This window comes from Boleophthalmus pectinirostris, unplaced genomic scaffold (assembly GCF_026225935.1).
Source record: "Boleophthalmus pectinirostris isolate CB_2022bp ecotype Guang Dong unplaced genomic scaffold, ASM2622593v1 HiC_scaffold_2, whole genome shotgun sequence".
Classification (NCBI taxonomy): Eukaryota; Metazoa; Chordata; class Actinopteri; order Gobiiformes; family Gobiidae; genus Boleophthalmus; species Boleophthalmus pectinirostris.
This window is the reverse complement of record NW_026571152.1, coordinates 22412688-22438652: the sequence shown is the minus strand read 5'-3', so window position 1 is coordinate 22438652 and position 25965 is coordinate 22412688. Positions and strand designations below refer to the sequence as shown.

At 37.9% G+C, this 25965-nt stretch overlaps 1 protein-coding gene across 1 annotated transcript in view; it reads left to right on the top strand.

The window, feature by feature from the left end:
* Window positions 1-25615, top strand: part of LOC110169658 (coiled-coil domain-containing protein 136-like) — a 37456-nt gene extending 11841 nt beyond the window's left edge. The window contains exons 3-10 of the mRNA XM_055155734.1: window positions 6644-6895; window positions 11286-11360; window positions 13047-13349; window positions 15647-15764; window positions 17157-17424; window positions 18129-18260; window positions 20798-20910; window positions 23099-25615. Coding sequence (XP_055011709.1) covers window positions 6682-6895; window positions 11286-11360; window positions 13047-13349; window positions 15647-15764; window positions 17157-17424; window positions 18129-18260; window positions 20798-20910; window positions 23099-23111 — 1236 coding nt within the window. The 5' untranslated portion in view covers window positions 6644-6681 and the 3' untranslated portion in view covers window positions 23112-25615. The remainder of the gene's footprint in view (window positions 1-6643; window positions 6896-11285; window positions 11361-13046; window positions 13350-15646; window positions 15765-17156; window positions 17425-18128; window positions 18261-20797; window positions 20911-23098) is intronic.
* Window positions 25616-25965: the final 350 nt, after the last annotated feature.

Genomic DNA, 25965 nt, shown 5'->3' with positions numbered 1-25965 from the left:
TATTTTTTCATTATGAATTAAGATCATGTAAGTATTATAAAGTGTTACTGTATAAACCACTAATTTTAAACCTACCAGCATTTTGTCAGTAGTTTATATAAGATACTTTATGCACCCAGAATACCCCAACTTCAGCAAAGTCTCTCAAGAAAGACCATGGCATTTCTGACGAGACATTCTGGGACACCTTTTCTCCCTTCACTTATATCCGTTTACAATCACTTTTACCCCTTATATTTTCTGACTTCTTTCCCCGGCGCTCTCTGATGGTCTGAATGTACCATAGCAAAGGGAAAGCTACAACATCAGTGCTGGGCTGGCTTCAAAGCTGAGGGGGGTAAGAAGAGGAGGTGGAGGAGGAGGAGGAAGAGGAGGGTGGTGTGGGCTACATTATGCATGGACTCCCACACAGCTGAACCAATTTAGGCCAAACATATATCCACATGATGTTTCAAGCACGGTAAACTTTAAAGGTCCTATATTATGTGAAACTGACTATTGTTTAAGCCATGTTATAATGTTGTTACCTCCTTAAAAACAGACTTGGAGTTGTGCTTTGTTTCATTCACATCTTTATTATTAGTTTGCCTACATCTCCAGAGCTCAAAACGCAGTAGTTTACAAGTTAGAGATTGGCAATTCCAGCGCTGAAATCATCCAAATTATTCTAGTGAACGTGTATGGACTATGGACAAAACACAGTAGGCACTTCCCCAGAGAGGAGAATTCAGCCTAAATATGACGGGTTTGTGTGTTAAATATGTGTGAAAGAAACTACACAACTCCAGGTATGTTTTTGAGGAGGAAACAACATTATAACATAGATCAGAAAATAGCGTGATATCAGCCCTTTAACTCTACAGACCAGTGTGTTGACATTGGCAATACGAGCAGACAGGTACAACAACACAATAGGTACGTTTGTCAGAATCACAGCTCAAAACAGCACCTGTCTTTTTGCTTCATGTTACACCGCACCACTGGCTTAAGCAGCAGCCAACCATCAAAGATTTTCACAGCTGATTTGAGTCCAGATGTTCACTAACAGCACAGGCAAAATTTGATTAGATGGATCGTAGCCGGCACAGGGAAGAGTTATGTAGCAGATATTGAAATGCATTGTTCATCCTTTTAAATTCACATAGACGGTCTTATTGAAATGATTTAGAAAGAGATGGGATAGAAGACTTGCAGGCACTGTGCTGAATGAAGTTGTTCTCTAAAGTTATTGCATCACCAAGTAAAATTGGATTATGTGGCTATAAATAGAGCACTGTGGAAACGTTTTTGAGATGAAGTTTAGAATATTGTAATATAGAAAATCTTATTTAAAAATACTATGAATGCTATAACCCATACATCTGTATATAACTATAACGCTATACAGCTATACAAAAATTATTCAAATGAGTTTCTAGTCATGACTGATGCTGTGTCCAAGATTTTGCGGACTTTTCATCATTCAATAAAAATAAGATATTCTGTTAAAGGGACAGTTTGGAATTTTGGACATAGGGCCTCATTTCCTAGTGAGCCAGAGTGTTGGAGACGTGTGGAGACACTTTTTAAAATATTCCATCCAGTCCTTGTATTTGCAGAGGTCGCTGGTGCTAGGCTAGTGCATGTTAATGGCCATAGTTAGCCTGTGACTAAAAACAATCTTACCCACTCCACAAAACACCCGAAGCAAAACAATTATTACACCAGACTGTCAATGTAAATGTCTGTGTTGATATAATAATGTTTGAAATAAAACTACCTTGCATCGCATGAATCTTCACATGTCGAGTGACTATTTTCTCATATATCAGTCCGCCGCTGCCGAGCTTTCTATCAGGAAGTACAACTCGCTGCTGCTGCTCCGACATAAAACCTTCAAATGCAAGGTTGGGTTTTTTAGTGTCAGGCTAACTATGGCCATTGACATGCACTAGCCTAGCACCAGTGACCTCTGCAAATACAAGAACTGGATGGAATAATTTAAAAAGTGCCTCCACACATCTCCAACACTGTGGCTAACTAGGAAATGAGGCCCTATGTCCAAAATTCCTAACTGCCTCTTTAAGAATTGTTATTTGCTGAGCCACCACTCTTATTTTTCATTACTCTGAAACCCATGGTGGCTTTTTCCATTATTTTTATGTTTTTTAAATATCTGTATCAATTCTTGTGCTGATCATTAACCAGAATTAGAAAACATTGATTTGTGGTCACTGCTCAGTAACTTTGTAAGGTGCTCTCTCTCTTTTTTTCTAGTTTTAATTACAAACATTTTTTTTTATTGGTAGCACCCATAGACTGTATATATAAATGAACATAGCTAACCTGCTAGCTGCTAGAACCACTTCAGGCTCCACTGAATCTGGCTACAATTGACTTTACATTGAAAGTTTGTCACCCCTCTCTCTGTAACTGCTGCTGTGAGGCTCATAATTCACTGTTCTGGTGTTTTTATTTTGCTCTTTTGTCCGTAAATAAATTCATGTTCCTAATATGGAACGCGGCTCCAAATTCACCCCTATAATCTCCAGAGTCCTGAGCTTCATTCGATTGGAGCCAAGCTCTTCTTTATACAGTTTCTCGTAGCACCTTAACTTTTCTCTGTCCTATAGTGATACTTTCACCAAGACTCATCAAGATTTAAAAAATGTAAATCATATTTGATGTCGTCCTCCTTGCCAAAACCCTGTGCCATATCCCCACCTCTCTCTCCTGTTTGTTCAAAATCCACTCCTCAATTTGGCAGAGAGCATTTTTCATCACTACTCAAGCTCTGGGGATGAGCACCCAATCAAAACATGTAACAAAGGACCCAGTGTTGTCACATTAATGTTTAAATTTAATCTCAGGCTGCTCCCTGTTTGTGCTGTTTGGCTCCTATTCTCCACTGAACAAGGTTTTACTATGGCATTCTCAATGTGTTTTGCTGCAATGTGATTACGCAGGAATGTGCTGTGTCCAGATAAAGCCATTCTGTGCCTAAAGCTAGCGCTGCTCCTGAGATCTCTTGTATATGCATGAAGTAGCCATATCTAATGTAATCCAGCTTGCATAGTAAACCAAAGGGGATCCTGGCTCATAGCGCACAGTGGATATAGGTGTCACGACAGCTGATTGGACAAAACTATGAAGTTGACACACACTAGGGAGGTGAGGACGGTAAATGTTTCTGAAACCGTCGCCTGGGTTATTCTGATGAGGAGCCTGCAGAGATGACAGCTCCACTCTTCGGGGAATTTTGAGTTGAGATGATTGGCAAAGAATAATGTTTTTTGAATAACAATAAGATGTGGAGTGTTATTTCGCACCATATGCCTTGGGACTTTTTGGAGAAAATCTAGTCATATTGGGAGAAATATTCAGACAAATACAAGAATGTTAATTGTTTAAGATTGACAGCAACTCAGTGCAATTAAATCATGCCCATAAATACCAAAACGCCATAAGAATATGTATTTAAGATACAAATAACATTTTAAAAACGACTATGACAAAACAATACAGTAGATTCAATTTTGATCTCAAGGTCACACTATCTTATATTACGCTCATATTTTGATTCATTCATAATTATCCATTCACACAGAGTCATTTTGGAATGTCCCAAATCTAGATAAAGTAAGAGAACCAGGAGGGGCATCTGGGTTAACTTGCCAAATTAATATGCAAATCCCTACATTAGAAAGACTATGATTATCTTTAGGGAAAGGAGGGAAGGAGCACTACGAACTGTGTGTGACCAAACATACTATATCTGCATTTTCTATTTTTGGCTGGTGGAACATTTGTTTGAACTCTACTATAAGTGCTTAAATACCTCCTAAGTCTCTCTCCATATCAGCTCTTCTCTTATTGTTTCTCTCCATTCAGATCCAACCGCGACTTCTATAACAAATCCTTCAGCGTATTTTCTTTAAGCTTGTAGGAGTTCAACATTCATTATTTCCAATGTCGCTTCTGTGTTCTCAATGATCTTTACAGCGCGCCTCTGGCCATACAATACGCTCACTCCCTTTTTTTCTTTATGACTTACTCATTACACCAGCATCAAAGTTTAATGACAAAATAGCCTTGTGCCTATGAAACCACTCGCATACGCCTCCATGGGCTTTGCATTGTTGGAGTAATAAAATAGAAGAAAGAAATAACTGCTTGGTGATGGGATGAAAAATAGTTTGAACTCTGATGGAAATATCCTGAGACAAAAAAGCAGAAAAATAATTAGTGAAGAAATGAACGCCTCCCTTGAGCAAAGATTACACTTGCGAGTATCAGTCTTAATTAGCTGGATCTTTAGTTAATGCTTGGCAAGGTCCCCTGCTGCACTTTCCCTCTCTGCAGTGAAGTCACATCTTATCGCTTCCTGGTCTTGTCTTGCTCATCACGTTAAGAACTCTTGTTGCAGAGCTGAAGCACTGTGCCAGGCATTTCGGTGCACTTAGGTACAAATTAGCAGCATTTGTGAGGTTACAGCTTGATTGTAAGAGGACTTGACCCTTAAATAACTGATGGGAAATATCATAGTCAATATGGTTCAATATGGTCAAAATCAGCTTCAGGCACAGAGAAGTTAGGCTTTGCTACTTTTAATCATTTAAATCAATAATACAAGTTACTTATAAGACGTTAAAGCCATTTTATATTGTTGTTACCACATCAAAAACAAACCTGGAGCTGTGTTTTGTTCCATTCACACATGTTTGAGTTACCTTGAGTTCAGTAGAGATTAGCATTTCCAGGGCTAAAATCATCCAAATGATTCTTGTGAAGAACCATTTGGATGATTAAATATGTAGGTTTGTGTGTTAAACATGTATGAATGAAACAACAAAATTCCAGATATGTTTTTGGTGAGGAACAACATTATAACATAAATTAGAATACAGCATAATATGGGCCCTTTATAGTTACAGTTGTGAAGCAGTTTCCAATTTGGAAATATAAAAATGGGAAATTGTTTTGTTTAGTCTAAATTAGATCACTAATCATAAAAAAGAAAAGCAACATCCACAGTTAGTACTTCAGTTCCCAAATCACTGATGTTATTTTTACTAAAGCAGTTGTTTATCTGGTCGACTTTTATGAGCATTTCACAATTTACTTAATTGTATTTTGGATGAGTCATGTTTGAGTAATCTCGCGTTGTCCTGCATTTGAGGACTGAGAGCTCAGAAAATTTCAGTTTTCACGTACCCCTTGTCCCCATCCTCATTCCTGTACTTATTAAAAACATCAAAACTCACACACATAGGGTAAAAAATGTTCAGTCACCATTCCCAAAGATACAAAATAAAAACATGTAACTGCTAACTATGGTGAAATACCAGTATGAAGTTTTAGATCAATATTGCATGTTACAATTAACAAAATGTCAAATGATCATAGGCCTGTACTTGTGTTGCAGTTCAATACTCAGTACCAGAAAACACATACTGTATGTCTTCTATAAGTAAAACAGTGTTAGCTAAATATGTGCTTACTCCACCCTCCTCTCTCTGACAGTCCCAAATCGCATCTCTGAGTAATGCCAAATGTATTCACTGCAATGAGGAGGCAATTTGATGTTGTACCCATGAAATAAATGACGTCTTTCTCTACAGCCTGACCTGCTCTTAGCCTCTCCTTGTAGCTCTTGTGTTGTCGACTCAAATTTATTCAAATAGCCATGCAACCCACAAAAAAGTCATCAATTTCACCTGCCTCAATGTGCTACAATTATGTTTTGTCATATCCCTCTTAGGATGAATAGTAGCTCATGTTTTTATGGCCTTAGAGGTGCATTGCCGAGTGGTGACTCATATGATTACCTCAGCATAGTGGCCCTTCTCCCCCTTTCTCTGTGTGCTGTGCCTGGCTGACGCACTCCCCCTAGTGGTTCTAAGTGGATAATGTTTTGTGTGCCGATGTGAATGATAAAGGACGGAAGGCTGCAGTGGTTTGAGCTGTCAGAGAGTGGACTGTGGGCATGGAGTAGGAACCAAGATTTTACTGTGTTGTATAAAATTACATTTAGTCTATTAGTGTTAGTAAAGAGGCGGAGGATAGCGTTTGTGTTTGATGTGATTAAAGATGTTTGAAATGGCTAAAATGGGGGAAAAATGGAAATAAAGAATAAAAAACAAAAATAAACTTTCACCTCGCAATCAGAATCTAATTTCCAAATGCATGGTGTCTTTATTTGACAAATGCCTGGTTTATCAATAATATCAAGTTTTGAAGGTGGTTATTCTGTAATCTGTAAAATTTCAGATTCTAAGATTTTTCCTCTAAATGCAGCAAGCGAAAAACAAATCTGAATCTGTATGTTTTTAAATACAGTTAGTACAAGGTGGTAACTGTCTGAAATGCAGCTACTTCGTGCATTTATTTGCAAGTTTATACATTTGCTATATTCAGCACTGACTAAAATAAGTAAAAAAGTAAACAAATTAAATTAAACTGGAGGATATTTCATTTGAAAAATCAAAATAATTTGCAGTATATTTTAAAACTGTAACTGTCTTTAAATATGACATAACTAATCACAAGATGGTGCTGTTGATTCAAAATACACGTGGCTCTGATTCATAGCTGATAACAAACACTAATATTATCTAACCTGTGAACCTGTCTTTTTACCATACCTTTTATCCCTGTTTGCCAGATGACCTGAGTGATCTGAAAGCCGACAGCAGCCCCATCATGGATAATGAGATGACCGCCAAAGAGCGCGGCGTGCTGGAGGACAATGAGAAGGAGGAGGTGGAACGGGGAGAGGGAGGTACGGAGGAGGAGAGCCTAACGGAAGAGCAGGAGCTGGAGGAGCTCAGGGCACAGGTGGTTCAACTGCTGTTGGAGCTGGACGAAGCCCGCGAGACCTCCAACAAGCACCAAGAGAGCTTCCATGAGCTACAAGGTGAGGAGAGCAAAGAAAGTACTGTACTGAGTGAATCAAAATCAACATATATATGTATAATATAGAAATGTATTGAGCAGGCCACTCATGATAACACATTTTGAAGTGCGATATATTGCTGAAGAAAATATAGATGATAAATGATAATAGTGAAAAACCAAAAGACCAATTTATTCCCCAAAATTATTTTAAATATACTAAATTGTTAATATTAAGTCGATAACAGGCCCAATATTAAGCTATTCAACTGAGAGTGAATATCCTAGTGAAATATTCCTGTAAATCTCTTAGTTTTTAAGAACAAGAGATTCTAAAGTGCACAGTGTGGAAAAAGGAATTCCTTTTGGCAATTCGATGGAAAGTGAGCATTAAATTACATTAAAAATGGTGAAATGTACTGGTTTTGGTGATAATGATACAGCTTAAGATGTTAAATGTGATTGTGAATGTCATTGGAAGGAAACTGAAAGTAAGAAAAAATAATATTTAATAACAGTGAATTTAAAGCACACGCAGTAAAGCATTAGAAGATGTTTGTACTTTAAGGTTTGTGTGTAAGTAAAGCAGCTTAAGGTAATATGGATGCATTGAATTAGTCACAGTGTTTCAGAACTGTAGAGAAGAACATATTTTAGCTCATTAAATGCATATCTAAAAACAGATAATTTAGTTCAGATATAGTGGAATAACTGAAGTATGAACTGTGCTTCATGTGTGTTGAAATAGTGTTTCTAAATTGCTCTTTGTATTTGAGAGTGAATGGCCCATGACTCACTGGACATTGTCCTCAGTTTAACTCGCCTTAGGCCTCTGGTTCATGAGATAACAATATTCTTCTTATTAGGGCAACGTTATAATAAGCATATGTTTCTTCAAATGTTCTGAAAGATTGAAATTCACTGTTTGAAAACAGAAGTATAAGCCTTGCCCTTTATGGTATTATAGCAGCTCATTGTGAACTCATAACTTTTTAAATACTGTCTTAAACTGCATGTAACTTGGCATATATCAACAAACAAAAAATGTATGATCTGATATACATAAACATATTCTCCTTGTATAATTCAGGAACAGGGGACCAGACTGTATTTGGATTACACACTATTTTGTCTCAGTTCTTCAGCAAGTTTACACCACACAACAGTTCTTAGTGTCCCTATTATCTCAGAAACATAACTTTCTTTTTGGCATCACAAAATGTGGCCATATGCGTTGGCCAACAACAAATTTCCCATAAAAGTGCAGTTATGAGTTAATTTTAGATGCCATAATATTTTGTGTGATGAAATGATTTTTAGGACACAAGCTTGGGGCTATATAAAAGCCCATAATTGTTCCCTGTCTCTTTTTGCACATAAAGTACGAGTTAAATGTGCATTGTTTTTACCCTTGGACTTTTTAGAGAATTTAATAAGCTTTGCACCCTTCTCCAGGGCAGTCTACTTTTTGTTCTTTTTAATCTCAGCAGAGAAAATTGCTTTAAGGAAGTTTCAAACTTGTGTATTTTTATTGCTTTTTCTAAGCAAAACTAAGTATGAAAGAGCAGGAAAAATCACTGTCAAAACAGAAGCATGTCCATTCATAGGAAGATGAAGCCCCTTTTAGTTTCTAGCATAGATACTGTTTATCCGAAAACATGTCTGACCTGGAACCTAGTATGCTCAGTTCATTTGCAAATCACTGTAAACTAGGAGGCAGATGGTCCCAAAAGAGGAAATCAAAAGGAAAGAAGACTGTGGGAGCAGATACAAATTTAGCATTGCAAAACAACCCAAACAAGAAGCGTGACTGAATCGTTTTAACATTTAACACATAGGTTACCCAATCATCTTCAGAATAAAATCTGAGATAAACAGGCAGACATAGACGCTTGTGTCAATGTTTATAGCGAGTGGGTGACAAGCTCTCTTCCTCACGTCCTGCTAAACGGACCATCACGTCATACCTTAGAAATGATGTTCCCAGTGTTGAGGAGTGAGTAAGGGCTTGGCTATGGGGCTGCAGCCAACAGCTGTGTGTGTCATGGCGCTTGGAGCTCAGCTGTTTGTGTGGCATTCCTCAGACAACTGTGCACATGCCAAGAGAAGCTTCCAGACTGTGGGAGAGAAAGAAAAGCACCAGACACTACAGGACTTAAGGACAGCTGTTCAGGTTAAGACTGCTCTGGTTTTAATGGGCATTGCTAAAGGCTGAGGTATAGAGTTAAAACATGTATATAACTACTTTGGTGTTCTTAATATTGATTGCAGGAGATGTACATTTTTGATTGGGGGTCCATGACTTGCTTGTGTAGGTATTTTATTGCTCTGCCTGGAATGCATTGAACAGCTCTACCTTACATTTATTCAATTACAGGTGGTTTCATGTGAGGGGGTTGTTCCACCACAGAGCTGAGCTGTAATTTGGTCTGGCTTGAGATAGAAAGGTTTAATACCATGCTGTGAAACATTTCAGAAAAAGCAATAACATCTCCATGGAGAAAAGCATTTGACGGACCCTCTACCCGTGAGGGTACATACACAATGCCCCTTTTTATTTGTTTCTGTTGTTTTCATTAAATACCAGGAACAGATCGGTATAATTATATAGGAAGTGTATAGGAGTATATAGGAGTGTTTATTCACTGATCTGAAGGCTGGCGGTACTATTTCCGCTCTCAACATAAACATCATTGGTTGAGCGGTCAGATCCACTTGCTCACAGGTCAGCAGTGCGATTCCAGCTCCTACAAATGAATGCTGTTGATGTGCACTTGGGCAAAGCACTTAACCCACCTCATCCGCAGTGTATGAGTGTGAGTGTGAATGAGTGAGAGGTTCCTTGATGTAAACCGCTTTGAGTGCCTTGAAGGTGGAAAAGTGCTATATATAAATATCACCATGTGACCATTATATATGTTTTGATCTTGGTTACTTGGTAACCTTTTCACGTGGTCGATAGTGATTGCAGATGTCCATATGCAGGAATAATGAAGTGTATTGACTGTATTTTGACTAGTTAATACTTGTGAAAAGGTGGGCAATATTTATTTTTTCCTTCATGTCAACAGAAGCTTCCCCACTGTGATAAAAATAGAGCAGAATTGGTCACTGTGAGAGGTCCATTCCCACAGGGACACAACAGTTGGTCAGATTTCTGGCATCTCAATGACCATGTTTGCAAACTGTATAAAGAAGTATTTGGTATAAGACTGGCTGATGTGAAAAAATGAAAAAAATAATAAGAATAAAATAACCACAAATTTTCCCTCTTGATCAATAATTTTGTGACTGACAAAAATAAATTAAAATGTTTTCAAACTTAACATTAACAATACAAAATTTTGAATCATATTTGGATATTTAACACATAAATAGTTGTTTCTCCAAAGTTTGCTCTAGGCTTCAAAAAGCTTTTACTGTCAGAGGATAGGCTGTGGAGGTACACTATGTAACTTTTCGGATTGGTGGTCCGTCATTGCTCTGTCTGTTCCACAGTATAACATTAAACTGCTCTACTGCTCATTTATTCAATTACAGGTGTTTTTATAAGCTCAAATATACCTAGAAAAACAGGAATTCTGACTGTGAGCAGGGTTGCCTCTCCAATGATGTTACCTGTAACTTGGTCTGGTTTGGTATCCATGATGATAGAAAGATTTAATGCCACACTATTAAACATTTCAGGCAAAGCGATACCATCCCCATGGAGAAAAGCATTTGAAGGACCCTCCACCAAAAATGTTACACAATGCCCCTTCAAAAAAAAACTTTAATGTAATCTTAACCAACCAAGATATAAAAACAAAACTATGCTGTCCACATTACTGTGATACACCCCTTATTTTCTTAAGCTATTGCATTGTCACCTCCATTTTTCCAAATCCTTTTATACTTTTGTTTATCTATTTGAATCATGACCTTTGCAAATATATTTTCTCCCACAGCCAGAATCTATTTAAGCACTGCAAAAGACTAATTTTGTAATCCAAAACTTGTAGCAAAGCACTAGTGGCATTTCAGTGGGAGGAACTTAAGAAGAAAAACCCTGTGAAGCTGTCTACTCCAACTAATCACATCATAACACAAAACACACTTACCCGGGGGCGCTTTGGCATTTCACTTCCAAAACAGGTCATTAGAGGACTCTCCAAGCCCCTTTGGTAATGACTGAATACAACAGCCTTTAGTCTTGGCTTCGTACACGCAGAGATACAAACCTGCTTGTGTCATTCATGTCTGCTTCAAGGTTGAAATGCTTATCAAATTGTCATCTTTCCATTGGCGGACGGAACTGACATTTTTCTCTTATCTCGAGGTTCCTGTGATTCGTTTCTCACCTCTGTCCCACTTCTCTCTCTCCTTCTCTCTCTCTCCTCTTTCTCCTCTCTCTCTACCCCTCCGTCCATCAGGGCTGTTGGAGGATGAACGTCTGGCCAGTGCCCATCAAGCTGAGACCTTCACGCGCCAAATCCAGAACCTGCAAGGTAAAGTAAAGAGAAAAATGAAATCAAGATAATATTGTTGACATAAGGTTTTTAAGCAGTACCTGGAAGTGTAGAGCTGAAGCAACACAATATATTTTAGTATAGGTCAATTCAATGACACATGCATTTTGTATGTATATTTATCTATACTTTTACTGTTCATACACTACCCTACCAAGATTCTTAAGTACTGAGCTTTGGAATGCTACACAGTATGGCATTAACATTGCATTTCTTGAAGGTGTTTTTACACTGTTATGGTGAACAGGGTAGCCTCTCCACAGATCTGCTCGTCTCCATGGAGTTCAACATTTTGTCACACTTCTTATACTTCTTTTAACTTAATAACTGGCATCTGTAACATCTGGTAGCCTAAATAGTTGTTCAGTGTGAGTTCTGACATCTGGGATTTTTGCATATCCTTAACAAAGAAATTAAGTTTTATTTACTTGTGCCTATCTGCACTTAAACAAATAAAAGGTCAAACTGAAGGTGGTCCCAACTCTCTGTACAATGTATAATGAAATCAAGAAATTACTATGCAAAAATAGCACAGTTTCTGACCCTAGAGATTCCGAAACCTCTTCCAACCTCTAAACATGAAAAGGAGCCGAACAGCGTGCTGCACTGAATCTTAAGCAATATTTTTCAGGAGGCTTGACACGTTCCAGCCAATGTGACGTCCTAAATGTTTGGAAAAATATATTAATATTTCATTACTGTTGATATTTCATGGACTGGAAGATTTTTTTTCCATCAGTGAAATGTCTGTTACAATGCGTTACATCAGCCTCCTTCAAATAGCAGCCCACTCATGCAATGCATACACCACCCACTAAAGCAAACACTTTCAAAACATCAGGTGAACACATTTCTATGGACACAAATCCCTTTAAAACTGTGGTACTTATTTTTATTTACATATTTTGCCTTGTTCAGAAGCCTATAATTACAGTATTTTTGCCCACTTTATGTAACATCTTTAGCCTCACAAAGCATTCGACTATTTTATTAGTTCAAAAATGATGGCACGGTGGCGTCACCTACTCTTCAACAAACAGTAGAGAAAGGACATGTCCATGGAGACAAGCAGATGGCAGACCCTTCACCAGAAAAGTTATTTAGTGGACCTAGTCTGTAAATTACTATTATTAGTTCCCATATTGAATCAAATGTATCCCTGTGAGTTTTAAGTCATGTTATAATGTTGTTACCTCCTCAAATAAAGACCTGAAGTTGTGTTTTGTTTCATTCACACATGTTTGACTAACCCTTTATTATTAGTTTGTCTACACCTCCAAAGCTCAAAATTCTCTGTTCCACCTTGTGGTGTCATGTAGTGGTAGTTTTCAAGTTAACACCTACCTTTTTTTTTTGTTCAGTAGAGACTGGAAACAAAATTATTCTTGTGAAGGTGTGGAGCACTTCCTGTATTATCAAATGGCATCACAAGGTGGAACAGTGTTTTCCATTTGAGAGAAGAACTCAGCAGGGTTTGTGTGTTAAACATGTGTCAATGAAACACAACTCCAGGTATGTTTCTGATGATGAAACAACATTATAACACAGATCAGAAAATACAGTAATATGGGCCCTTTAAAAGTCAGATATTCCCTGAGGTGCTATTGCAGTCTGGTAATAATCAAATCCAGTGCTCTAAAAACTGCATGCCCCTTTCACCTGCAGCCCAGCTTCGGTCCGTGCAGGAGGAGATGAACAGCCTGGAGGAGGAGAAGGAGAGCGAGCTGGCGGAAGCACAGGAGGAGCTGAGAGTGGCCCATGAGGAGGTGATTCTTCTGCAGCAAGCAGCTGAGGAGGCAGCCGCTGAGCGCGAGAACGACATCGCCAGCCTGCAGGAGGAGCTGTGCAGACGCAGGGCAGAACTACAGCGGCTGAGTGAAGAGACACAGGCCTATGAGCTGGAGATAACCACTCTGCGAGCTGAGATCAACATGAAGAGCCAGCGCAGGGAGGCAGAGAGGAGAGAGGGTGAGGAGAGGCACGGGATACAATCATATATTAGAGCAACACTGATAGTAATCAATCAGTAGTAGATGAAGTATTCAATTTTGTTATTTAAGTAAAAGTGCAGATACCAGAGCAAAGAAATACTCAAGTAAAAGCAGAAGCTCACATGAAAAAATATACTTAAGTAAAGTATTAAAGTACCAGTTTAGAAATGTAATAAAGCTTCAAATGCAGTGATTTTCATATAAGATTGTGCTGAACAGAAACAACTGAATCGACTGTTTTTTGTAGCTGTTTTTATTTGTATATTTTTTAGCTCAGACAACAAATGCGTTTCAAATAAACCCTCAGACTTTTCAGCAGGTCTCAAACTATAATAAAAATACTTTTACTATTCAGTCTTGTTAAAAAATTTAGTGGTGTAGAAAGTACAGATACCTACCATTTTTACTCAAGTAAAGTCCTCTACTACTTTTACTTCATTACAATCCACCACTGAATTAATCAATAATGAAATTGTATTCATCTAGTACGACACTTGGCCGTGGTTTAACCTTGACTAAACTTGTATTTGGTTTAATAATGATTAAGTAATTCCTGTTTAAAGAAGTTTTATCAATGCACCACTATACTAAAGATGTACAGTAACTCTATTCACCTTATTCCTTAAGTTGCTGTGTGCGTCACCATCATCATTTGGATTATATTATTTTGTATGGGGCTGCCGATCTTGACAGTAAATAAGTTCAATATGGACTATAAAGCCGTTTTAAAGCCCCCCAGAGAATCGGTGCAGTGTTGACTTCTTGGTGCACATGAACACTGAATATCTTACACGAATGAACCTACTTATGTTATATAGTTAAGACGCAAAACTCTCCTCAAATTCGCCATTTTAATTAATGGGATCCCTGTTTAACTGGAAGTGCCACCACAAGAAAGCACTGTTTAAGAGCATTTAGAAACAAAAGTGGGTGGGGTGGAATAAGATGAATATATTGCAGCAAGATCTGCAATCTACAAGAAATGTGTTCAAGCTGTGTGTTGAGTTTTCAAATTCAAATAAAATCAGATTTGGCTCATTTGGTCCTTAGAAATGAGTCTACATACAAATACCTGTGAGAATGTTTAAACTGGTAATGCTGAAGTTTAAACATTTATCACACTCTAGTTTTGTACCGTGCAATACTCAATTATTGAGATCTCTAGATTGCCTTGAATTAAGTGTAGGCTTTCTGACTGATGCAGGAGACTGAATCAGAATCCGGTTTATTGTCATTTTCAGTGAACACCATTCACACACTAAGATCTTGCTTTGGTGGAGAACTGCTATTAATTAGAGAATTCATGTTAAATATACTGAAATATTTCTGTCACGTATCTCATTTTCACTTCATTATATTTGTAGGTCATGCATGTAGCTGGTCTTTGAAATAATTGTGTAAACAAGTTAAACAATTTATCAAAAATGTATGATGTTTATTTCAAGACTGATGCTTTTATGGGGAGTGTGGGACATGAGATGAATAAAAATATTAGTAACGACAAGACAATCACAAATAATCAGTCTGTCAAAGCTAATAAAAAGTGACTATTATTGAGTTAAGAGCCTCAAAGCCCACAGCTGATCAGTAACACAAAAACAAACAGCACAGCTTTGTGGCTAATTAACAAAACAAAGCATGATGTCTTGGACGGCGCTCACAACATGTCAGCTCCTCCATAAATCATTCACACTAATGAATATTACAGACTACAAATATGATTGTGGAGGGTTGAGAAGGGCGTGGAGTGTTTGTGTACATCTACAAATGTGTGCTAATCTCCATTTAAGGCATTTATGAGCAATGAGGTAATGAGGGGAGGGGCAGGATCTATCAGTGCATTGGTAAACACAGCAGGCAGTAGGCACTATTCAAGAAAAGACTAACCACATGCTGTACGCTGAAGCTGGCAGTCTGTGGAGAGGAAACTTCAATCCAATCATTCATTTTATAGGTAAATAAGATGGACTTTTACTTTTTGATTTGACTATTTACAAATACATAAACATGCTCTTACAAGAGCAAATTAGTGAACTGCTTCATAAGGGAAAGAGTTTAAGCAATAATTTGTGTTGGGTGGATACAAAGTAAAACAAGTACGGTATGTGTTATTGGGAGCATATGTCTTATCTGAAAAAGTCTGTAGCTGAAATAAAGGCAAACTGTGTGCTGTAGAAAACATATACATGTTATTCAAACTTAACCTTTACCTGAGTATAAAGTAATAGATGAGTCTTTTCCCGTCCACTCACCTGTGTTTCAATGTCCTTGTAGGTGATGTGGATTTGTTAAAGGAGGAGTGTCGTGTACTGAAAGAGGAGTGTGAGACGCTGAAGGAGGACAACAGACGGCTCTCAGAGAAGCTCCAGCTGCTGCAGAGACAGAGGACCAGGTGAGCACTGCATATTGTTAGCTTCCTAGCATAATTGCCTAAGTCATTTTTCAGGGTTTTGGGGAAAGTAGAAAACGAAACTGCCTGTCACAAAAATGTCTTAGGCAGTTTGTGTGTGTGTGCTTTCCTGATGTTTACAGATGCAGTAGGGTCTTGAGAATACAATAAGACAAAAAAAGCCTATAGACTGCATACTGAGGTCATCAATACTGTATATATTAATTGCTGTAAACTGTAATAGTTAAATAACCTTTTTTTTGGGGGAATTTTGTGAATGCTGTAGCTAATGGCTAGTCCTCATTTGACCTTGTATATGCTTGTGTCCATCTTAATCCTGCTTTAGTCCTTTTTCTCATTCTTGGTTTGGTCCAGGTAAATACTTGTTTAGTCCTAAATTAGGACAGATTTCAGACAAGTCTTTGTTAATCTTAGTTTGGATTTAGATTAAATGATGTGAGCAGGTCCTTAGTTCAAAAGATGAATCTGTTGCACACCACCTGTGATTTCTTGGTACAATGTGAGAGATTATTACACTCCATTAGTTCAATAATTAATGGCAATATTTGAGGTAAAATTCATCAGTGACCTTGGAAACAGCTGAAGACACAACAGTCTCTCCATGAGGTCCATTTCAGAGGAGGATTTAGCAGATGGTGAACTAAAGCTCCATCTGTGTGGGAAGATGGTGAGATGTGATCAAACGGGAACTAACTTTTAAAATATATGGTGTTTTTGGACCAGAAGGCTTTAAGAAAAAAAAAAACATGAAGCCCAAAAAATAGAGTGTGTTGTCAATATTATAAAATATAAACAGGCTATTAATAGACAACAAGCTTATAAGAAATTAGTACAGGCCAACACTAGAACACAAAAATGATCATAGTAGTCAAAGTAAAACACGAATTTCAGGTAAATCAATGTCTGCTGTTCTGTCATTAGGCAAGACACTTAACCCAGGTTGCCTAGCATGAATCTTGTATGTGTGTGAATAAACAATGACTTCAGTGTACTGCTATGAAAGGTGCGTTATTGTGACACGTGAATGCACCTTGTAATACAAACTGAGGGAATTTGAAGTATTAGTCTAACAAAATATATAGCCTATTTTAAATTCATACTCCAACCTTAATCCAGTAACAAATTCAAATTTGTGTTAATTACATAAACCTTAATTGTATTGACTTGCCTTCTAAACACTATAATTTACCAAAACTGAACCAAATCTTTAATAGCTACATTTCATGGTTGTTCAGTTCCCCTAAAATGTTACTCTCCCTGGATCTAACTCATCTTAATCAGATACATTTTCAACGCTTTTTCTCATTCATATTTAATTACTACATGCCCCCGCTCTGATCCTTCTTATTCTATTACTGACCTGTACCCTCGCAGTTCCAGTGTGTACCTCTCTCTGAAGGAGGAGGACAGTGACGCCCCTGAAGGCAAAGGTCTGGACTCTGAGGAGGTCCTGACAGAGAGCTACATGACCATGGCCCACTCGGAGAACTGCCACCTACGAGACGCCTCCATCCAGAAGAACATCTCCTTTGACGGGAAGCCTATGACTCCCACCAGCTGGAGCGGGGGCATGGGTGAGATCCTCTCCCTACGGGACCAGCTCAAACAGGCTGAGGAGAAGGCGCTGCAGGTTCAGAGGGAGGTAAGTAGGAATAAAATATGCATTGAAGATCCAAATTACATATTATGGTGTATAATTCGCCAATAAATTTTGAATACTTTTGCCTGTAGACATACTACTCTTTTTAATCTAACATCTCTATAACTGATAAATCCCCAAATGCTTTATAAAACTGATTTTTTTCTTAGACTATAGCTGACATCTTATTAAGTAATTGTTAAGGACCAAAAACCATATCTAACTTCATTGTGAATTTGTTGGTGATATGGAATACCTGTATTCACTTTAAATTGTACATAAAAACTCATTGCCTTTAAATGTACTGAGACCAAACCAGACCAAGTTACAGGTCAGATCTATGGGTTGGCATCCCTGCCCACCGTTTTTTCTAGATATTTTTGAACTATAAAATCACATATACTTTATTAAAGGTAGAGCTGTTTAATGTCATACCGTGGAACATTCCAGGCAGAGCAATGACATCTCCATAGAAACAAGCAGGTGGACCCCCAACCCAAAACTTATACACCTTCAAGCAGATTTCTTCCGGATGTCTTTTTTGCTTTATTGCTTTACTTAATTATACAGCTGTAGAATATTTTGGTTAGTTTTAGTTGCTTTAAATCAGTAAACTGCCCTAAATCAATGAACTTGAATGTAAATAAAACGTACAGATGCCTTAGATGTTTAAAGCCCAAAGACATGATGCTGACCTTTGCCCTCAGTGTGACAGTCTGAAGGTCGAGCTGAAGGATCTACAGGAGCTGTATGAGAGCAGCCAGAGGGAGAGGGCGGAGCTGGAGGAGGAGCTACAGAGATGCAAGGCCGAGTTGGAGAAACTGTCCGGAGGGTCCCAGGTACAAGCAGCACATGGGAGGGACTGTTCTTACAAAAAACACACATGCAGTACAATAGAAAATACATGTGTTGACATTTTTACATTAAAAATTACATTATTTGTACATTAAAAATAAAATACAGAAATAGATATATACAAATATATCTCAGCTATATACAAAAGGTCACAAGGAAAAATGACTGGAAAGACGATGCTTTGATAGTTTTAGAAAGCCATATTTGTTTTTGATAACGCCACATTGTGCAACCATAATTTACGGTATTCTACACAAAGCCATTTTATGTAGCTTTGAATTACAATCTGTCACAGCACATGTTGTTGACTTGAAGTTTCTGTTTGAAAGACAATACATACCAAATCTCTATTCATGAGCACAATTATAACTCTGCTAGTGATCTGAGATGTTGTTTCTCAGTGTTTTTGCAATTTGCATTTTTGAATTGTTCAGTCAGGACACATTACATCACATCTTGATTTAGTGTCGTCTTTTCTCTAGTGAATGTCATCTTTTGTCTAGTCTGATAGAAGGATTCCATTTTGCAAAAGGAAAAAAAAAAGTATTTGCAATTCTTACATTTATTACAAGTTCAAAAAGTATAAAATATTTCTTACAAGTCTTGCGACAACATATGGTTTCTGACTGAACAAGTTGCGTTTGGTACACAGTGAATCAATATAACCGTATAACTGTCAGATGTCCTATGACACATCTCACACATCTCTGCCGTATCCGTGTTCACTGAACCTGTTATGTCTTCGTCTCTTTCGCTGTACTACCACTATACGCTGTGATGTGAAGTGATGGGGTCACTATATGTTCTGACCTGGACTATACTCCCCCCTGTGTCTGTCCATTAACCCACTATGAACTTGCAATGCCTATTTTCAAGCTAGAGGTACACCATAAATTATTCAACATGGAAAATAGGCATTGGGAAGTTACATTAGAGACTTATTTTGTTCTTTAGTAAAAATCGTCTTTTGTCTTTATGGGGTGTTTGTGCTGTCAAACTGTCCAAATGTTCCTGTCCTTGTTCTCTGAGTTTCCATGACCCTTCAGCCTGTAAGACTACTATGACATACTAACTCAACGCAATTACAATTCAATTCAGTGAGGATAGAGAGACACTTAAACCACTACGTCTGTGTGTCATTGTCTTTTTATGTTTTTCTCATTTCACATGCTGCAAATAAGCACTGCAGTCACATTCAGAGGTGGAAGAACACATTTCAGAGGAGTGGGTTCATTACATGAATTACCATATTTAAATTAGAGGGTAGAAGTAGTGCTATGGTAAAATAATAGTACTAGTTTCCAGTTGTAAAAACACTTTTAATAATTTTTATTTGAACTCACCTTTATTTCAAAGTCTCAAATATTTAAAGTGTGAAAGTTTTGGCCTCACCAGAAGGAAGTGAAGTGAAGAAGTAATTAAGTTTAATAACTTTTCATTTTGGTGAGTAATACCACTTCTACCCAAATTTGAGTCTCCCAGTAGGTAGAGATTTATGGGTGCACTATTTAACTTTTCTGGTGCTGGGTACACCACCACCAGCTGGTTGTTTCCAATTTGATGATATTGTGTTGCCTAGAGAGCATGGCATTACACTTATCTCCAAGCAGATGATGCTCCCGGATCAAGTTACAGGTCAGATCTGTGGAGAGACCTCGTTCAAAGGAAGAATGGATGTATTAAAGGGCCCATATTACATAGTTTTCTCATCTATGTCATGATGTTGTTTCCTCATCAAAAGCATACCTGGAGTTGTGTTTCGTTTCATTCACACGTTTAACACACAAAACCTGCAGAGTTCTTCTCTCAAACAGAAATCACTCTGTTCCACCTTGCAATATCATGCAGCCATACAGGAAGTGCTCCACTGTGTTTTTAAACCCCATGCACCTCCACTAGAATCATTTGGATATAGTTCAACCGTGGAATTGTCAATCTCTACTATTATGTTAACTTGAAAACTACCACTTCATGACATCACAAGGTGCAATAGAGCATACTCAAACTTGTATGAATGAACCAAAAGACTCCGGGTATGTTTTGGATGAGGTACCAACATTATAACTTGGCTTAAACTTTACAGAAAGTCTATTTTGCGTAGTATGGGACCTTTAAGGTATATGTAGCAATAAAACTTCAGTAATTAAATAAATGCAAGATAAGTACTTTTAACAGCAAACATCCCAGGCCAAGCAATAACATCCCCACAGACCCTCCACCAGAAACGTTACTTAGCAAACTATTAAAGGTATTCTTCCACCTCTGATTACTTTTATTTGATTAGCTTGTTGCAATTATATTATACCTTGTTTCTTGCTCTGCACTTGACTCTTCCCCATCACCACCCCCTGTCCCTTCGCTTTACGACACAGCCATAACCCGTCCACTATAATTTGTGATTTTTCTGTTGTCATGTTTATATTTGTTGCCACGTGAATGGTATCTCTGTGTTTTTGATTTACCTGTATCCATCGTCCATTCATTCCCCTCACGCCCATCGTCCTTGTGCTTGTCCCTTCAGAGATTCATCCATGCGTCTGAGCACCCTGTTCTCTCCATCCCCTTCATAGGAATGATTGTAATAGTGGCTGTGGTCTGGTGCTGGTTGTCGGAGCTGGCGTCCCAGAGAGCAAGGTATGGGAACAGACCCCAACTTCTACACACAATGGAAAATATGCATTACTATACACAGGTGCAGAGGTGATAGGTTCATTTTACTCAAACACCAAATGAAATTGTTGTTTTAAAGATGTAAATAATGCAATATCAAGTCTAATGTCTGTATTAGAGCCCGACCGATATGGATTTTGCTGTGGCCGATATGAAACCGATATAATGTGGTTTGGCGCTGCCGATAGCCGATATAATCGCCGATATATTTAGTGATGTAAAAATTCACTGTAAATGTTGAATTGTTTAAAAAACTTAGGTTTGGCTTTGTTGGATTTTAAATTGGGTTTAATTAGGCAACATTTATTGTTATTCTGCCTCTTTACATCATATTTACAGACAGTAGGTTGGCTTAATGGCATTTTTGCATCACATTCTAGACACTAGTGATGGGTTTTCCAGTTCTTTTTAGAGAACCAGCTCTTTTGGCTTGACTCACTAAAAGCTGCTGGTTCTTTTGGCTCCCAAGCGGCTCTTCAGGACTGAATCAGGACTGAACCAGGTCTAAACCAGGACTGAAAAAGGACTAAAACAGATCTAGACCACGTGTAAAACAGGACTAAACCAAAACTGAACCAGGAGTGTCAGGACTCGATCTGTATCTCGTGCCCAAGATTAATCCTGGTTTATTTATTTTATGCTAAACTACAGCCAAATATGCATGTTTTTTTATCCTATGTACACGCAAATTTCTCAAAGTTTCACTTGTCGCCGCTGTCAAACTACCACGAGTCTGCACGTAGCGTAAAGAGAAAAAAAATGAGAGAAAGAGAAAGCACGACTCCCAATAAGGATCAGGCTCCCGTCGTTCGCTTCAAAGAGCCGGCTCTAAGAGCCATTTCGTTCGCGACCGACCCATCACTAGTAAAGAAGCTAGCGCTATTAGCCTTTAGCCGTAAATGCTGCGCGCCGCGGTAATTAATTATATGCGCAAATTTCATCATTCACACGTCTATTCACAGCTCATTTACATATCAATGCAGGTCCAGTAACAAATATACGGCCAATGTAGTCAATTTACAATCGGCCAATAGAAAACAGCCTGTTTATGTGCGGGAGCTACAGCAGCTAACCCATAACAAATGACCAAAACTAGTTTCAAAGTCGACATATTTCCAACACTCACCGCTCATACAGGCTCCTCCTCACATCACAAATCTGCACTAATAAATGTGCTTTTAATCCAGACTCAAACCGATTGTCCGTAAAAAGAAAATAATCTCAGTGTTTGGATCTGTGTCTGCAGGTGTAAACAAACACACGTGAGAGACGCGACTCTGGGGGTGTGTTCAGAGACAGTACAGACTCACACACAGACAAATGACTCCGCAGATAAATACTGATGTGGAGCCACATATTAGGACATTTATCTGTCTGTAAATTGGATTAAATGAACAGAATGTAGAGAGTCTAAGATTTTTAACGACGTATCACATGCCCACGTGAAATATCGGCCCCTATCAGCAAGCATATCGGCCGATAGCCGATATGCCACCGTTTGCCCATATCGGCCGATAATATCGGCCAACCGATATATCGATCGGGCTCTAGTCTGTATACAACTTTTTTTTCATGAATCTGGTATGTTTTGGCAAATTTTAAAGTCCATTCTCTTAAGGCATTTACAACCACAATTATCTGAAATGTGATTGTAAAGACTGTACAAGAATATCACCTCAATGAACTGGAAATTAAACAAAAACAAAACATAGGCCATGTGGAGCGATAATTGCCAGAGCACCATTATGTACATAATACCGCTAAATTAAAAAAAAAACTGTTGGTCAGGTTGGTGAATTGTAACGAATACATGATAACGGCTCAATGTGGTATTTGTATTTTGTATTTCACACGTTAAAAACAAGTTAATTCGTCACATTAATTAAGTTAATAGTATTTACACTTCCTTTTATGAAGTACAGATATGACCCACATGCTAATTATGTGGACTAGACCTTTTTTGCGCCTATTTTTAGCCTGCGCTTAAGCATCCACTGAACGAATGCTAATCCCCTCATTTTACCCTCTTGCTATCTCCCTGGAAAAAGGCAAAAGGCCACACTCTCCTGAATACCTCTGTACTGGTTTTAATAATAGCATAGGCCCAATTGTGAGTGCTAACACCGCTTTTTCTCTCCTGTTTTTCCCTCAGGGGGGTGAGATAGGTTGGGGCTCCATTTTGACTGTCACTGCAGCCACAGCAGTGCTCCTAATGATGACTAGCTTGTTGAGAGCTCTTGTCCGCTGCTGATTGGATGGCAACAATCACTGCACAGCGAGGACACACACCCTGGTATCTCTCCTGCCATGTGTATGACTGCAACTTTTTGTAAAATATAATATAAACGAATGGGGAAATGGTGTCCCTATAATGAGAAGGTACTTCATGCAGACAGACGGAGGAAAATGCCCAGGCCTCGCTTGAGTGGCGTCCGATGAAATTTGTGCAGATGAAGATGACCCAAACTGACTCCTCATATTGTATGCTAGTGCTGTGTCATTGTCTGTGCATAACTCTTTAACGCAAAATACGAATGATGAAGGTTTTATTATTGTGCTTCTGATGCTTTTCGGTAATTTAATTTATTTATTTGGGTGTTTTGTTCATAGCTGTCTTTGATAATAATGAAACATATATGGTCTGCACTTTGAATGCACTGAACCTACACAGTCCCTTTAATAAACAAGCCATTGGTTGCTTGTTTATTTTCTTTTACATAATAATTCACCTTCAAATTACCTCAGAATATTAAACAGAGTTAGTGGACTATCCCATTGTAAGGCCCACTGACTGCTCTGACAGTGCAGCGAATAGAGTTCAGCCTCAATAAGCACCTGTCAATCATCTGTCGTGGTGACCTTTAACCTTTAGCAAATGGGTTTTCTGTTATGTGCTGTGTTACGTCTTCACATCAGCTGCAATATTGCAACAAGTCCAAGGATAAGGCTCTCTCTCACAAACTGATTATTGACAGCACAGATTTTGATTATTTTTCTATTTTTCTTCTCATACATAAAGCGATGAAATACATTTTTAAGGTACAGAATTTTTAAACCAAAAACTTTTAGTGTCTGAATATAGCAAATTTTGCATAAAGAACAAAAAATCTAGGTAAAAGTATGGACTATAATTTAGGTCCAATATCTTGCCATCCTATTTCACTATCAATAACTAAAACCCCTTGTATCTTTTACTAAATCCTTATCATAATGGTACTGATAAGCGTATTGGATTCACACTATGAACTAATATACTCTGGAAATGTTGTTAAAATGTTACAGTTTGAGTCATCCCCTGTGTACCCCATAAATATAAATAAGTAGGCTAAAGCTCATTTAAAATCCCGTGCAGCAGAGATGAGCAGTTACATATGTTGAGTTACTTCCAAACCAAGAAAAATAACAGATCTTAATATACTATATGTGGATATTTGTTTACACTTGTGAAATTTTGTTATATTTGTGATATATTTTAAAAGTGAAACAAGCATGCGGCAAACCTTAGAGAAGCACAATCTATAATTTATGTTTTGTTGCTTTGTATTTGATGTAAATAGATGCGACATACAGTATACAGTGCAGACCTATGGGAGAGATACTGTATTTCTTAAACCCATTTGTACTAGCTTTGTAGAAAGTTGATTATTTTTTGGGAGAGCAAATGTATATTTGATATCTAAATGATATGCTATGTTATAAATGTTTATTATTTATGGTGATGTTGCTCAGACAAAGTCATTTCAGTGACTCAGCTTTAGAACCTCTTTGGTCTTGCTATCCACGCTATCGAGTATGTTTGTTAAGTGGTGTAAAGATCAAATCGCAAACAAAAATCTAAATGTACCCATCAAGCATTGCATGAATTTATAGTAAGATTTTCTGTATCGAATGAAATAATTATTTTTCCTGTAATTTCCAAATACCTTTATTGCCACAAATCCTAGCATTCCAAAAATGTTATTATTTTTGCACAGTACAATGGAAGGATTTAAGTGTCTACTCAATACAAGATTTTATCATCTTTACAAACTTGTGACAATCTGTAAACAGACTTTGTTGTAACGTTTCTGCTAGAGGGACAGTCACCTGCTTGTCTTCATGGAAATGTTATTGCTTTGTCTAGAATGTTCCATCTATCTCAAGAGGGACTACTAGGCCAGATGTGTGGAGAGTCGCCCTTATTCACAGAGAGAATTATTGTATTTTTGAGCAATAGAAACACCCGTAATGAATAAATGCTAGAAATGTTTAATGTCATACCATGGAATATTCCAGGCAAAGCAATAACATCTCCATGGAGACAGGCAGGTGATGGGTCAGTTATACTTGGATGACAGTACATTCCTGTTAGGTCATTCTTAATGCCTTATTTTATGAATTTAATGTTTTAATTTTGTTGCTGTTGGACCAGTTAGTCCAGTATCACCCATCTCTACACTAATTAGAAACAAGAGTAACTACTTAATACCCATAACTACTGCATCCTCTTGTGTAAGTACAGTACATACCATCAATTGCTTCTATATTGCACTATGTTTCTCTGCTTGCTGCTTACATGTACTAGGATTGATGTTCGCAATATTATAGGTGTGGCTATTTTGTTACCTGGAGGTCTATTTTGTACTGTAAATGACTTGAAGAAATAAAAATACCTTCCTTGCCAAACAGACTCAAGGATTTCTTTACTTAGATTGTGGTCTCATAGTTCAAGTCTAGGCCTCCCATTCATGAAATCCTCCCAGGACCTGAGTGTCCCCTGTACAGCATCACGTTACATGGGTAGTAGTGATATTAATAACCTAAAGAGCAGAGGGAGACATGATGTAAGCAAACAGATATAGTTTAGTTACAAGTGAAAGACTGGAGAGTCACGAGGCCCTCCTTCCACAAGTCATTACTCATCAACAGTCATGGTTTACCAGGGCTTTAAAGCAGTAATTATCTAAAAGTAACCAGGGTGAGTGACATAGAGCTGGGTAATATATGTTACCATAGTACTAGATATAACTTAATTACACA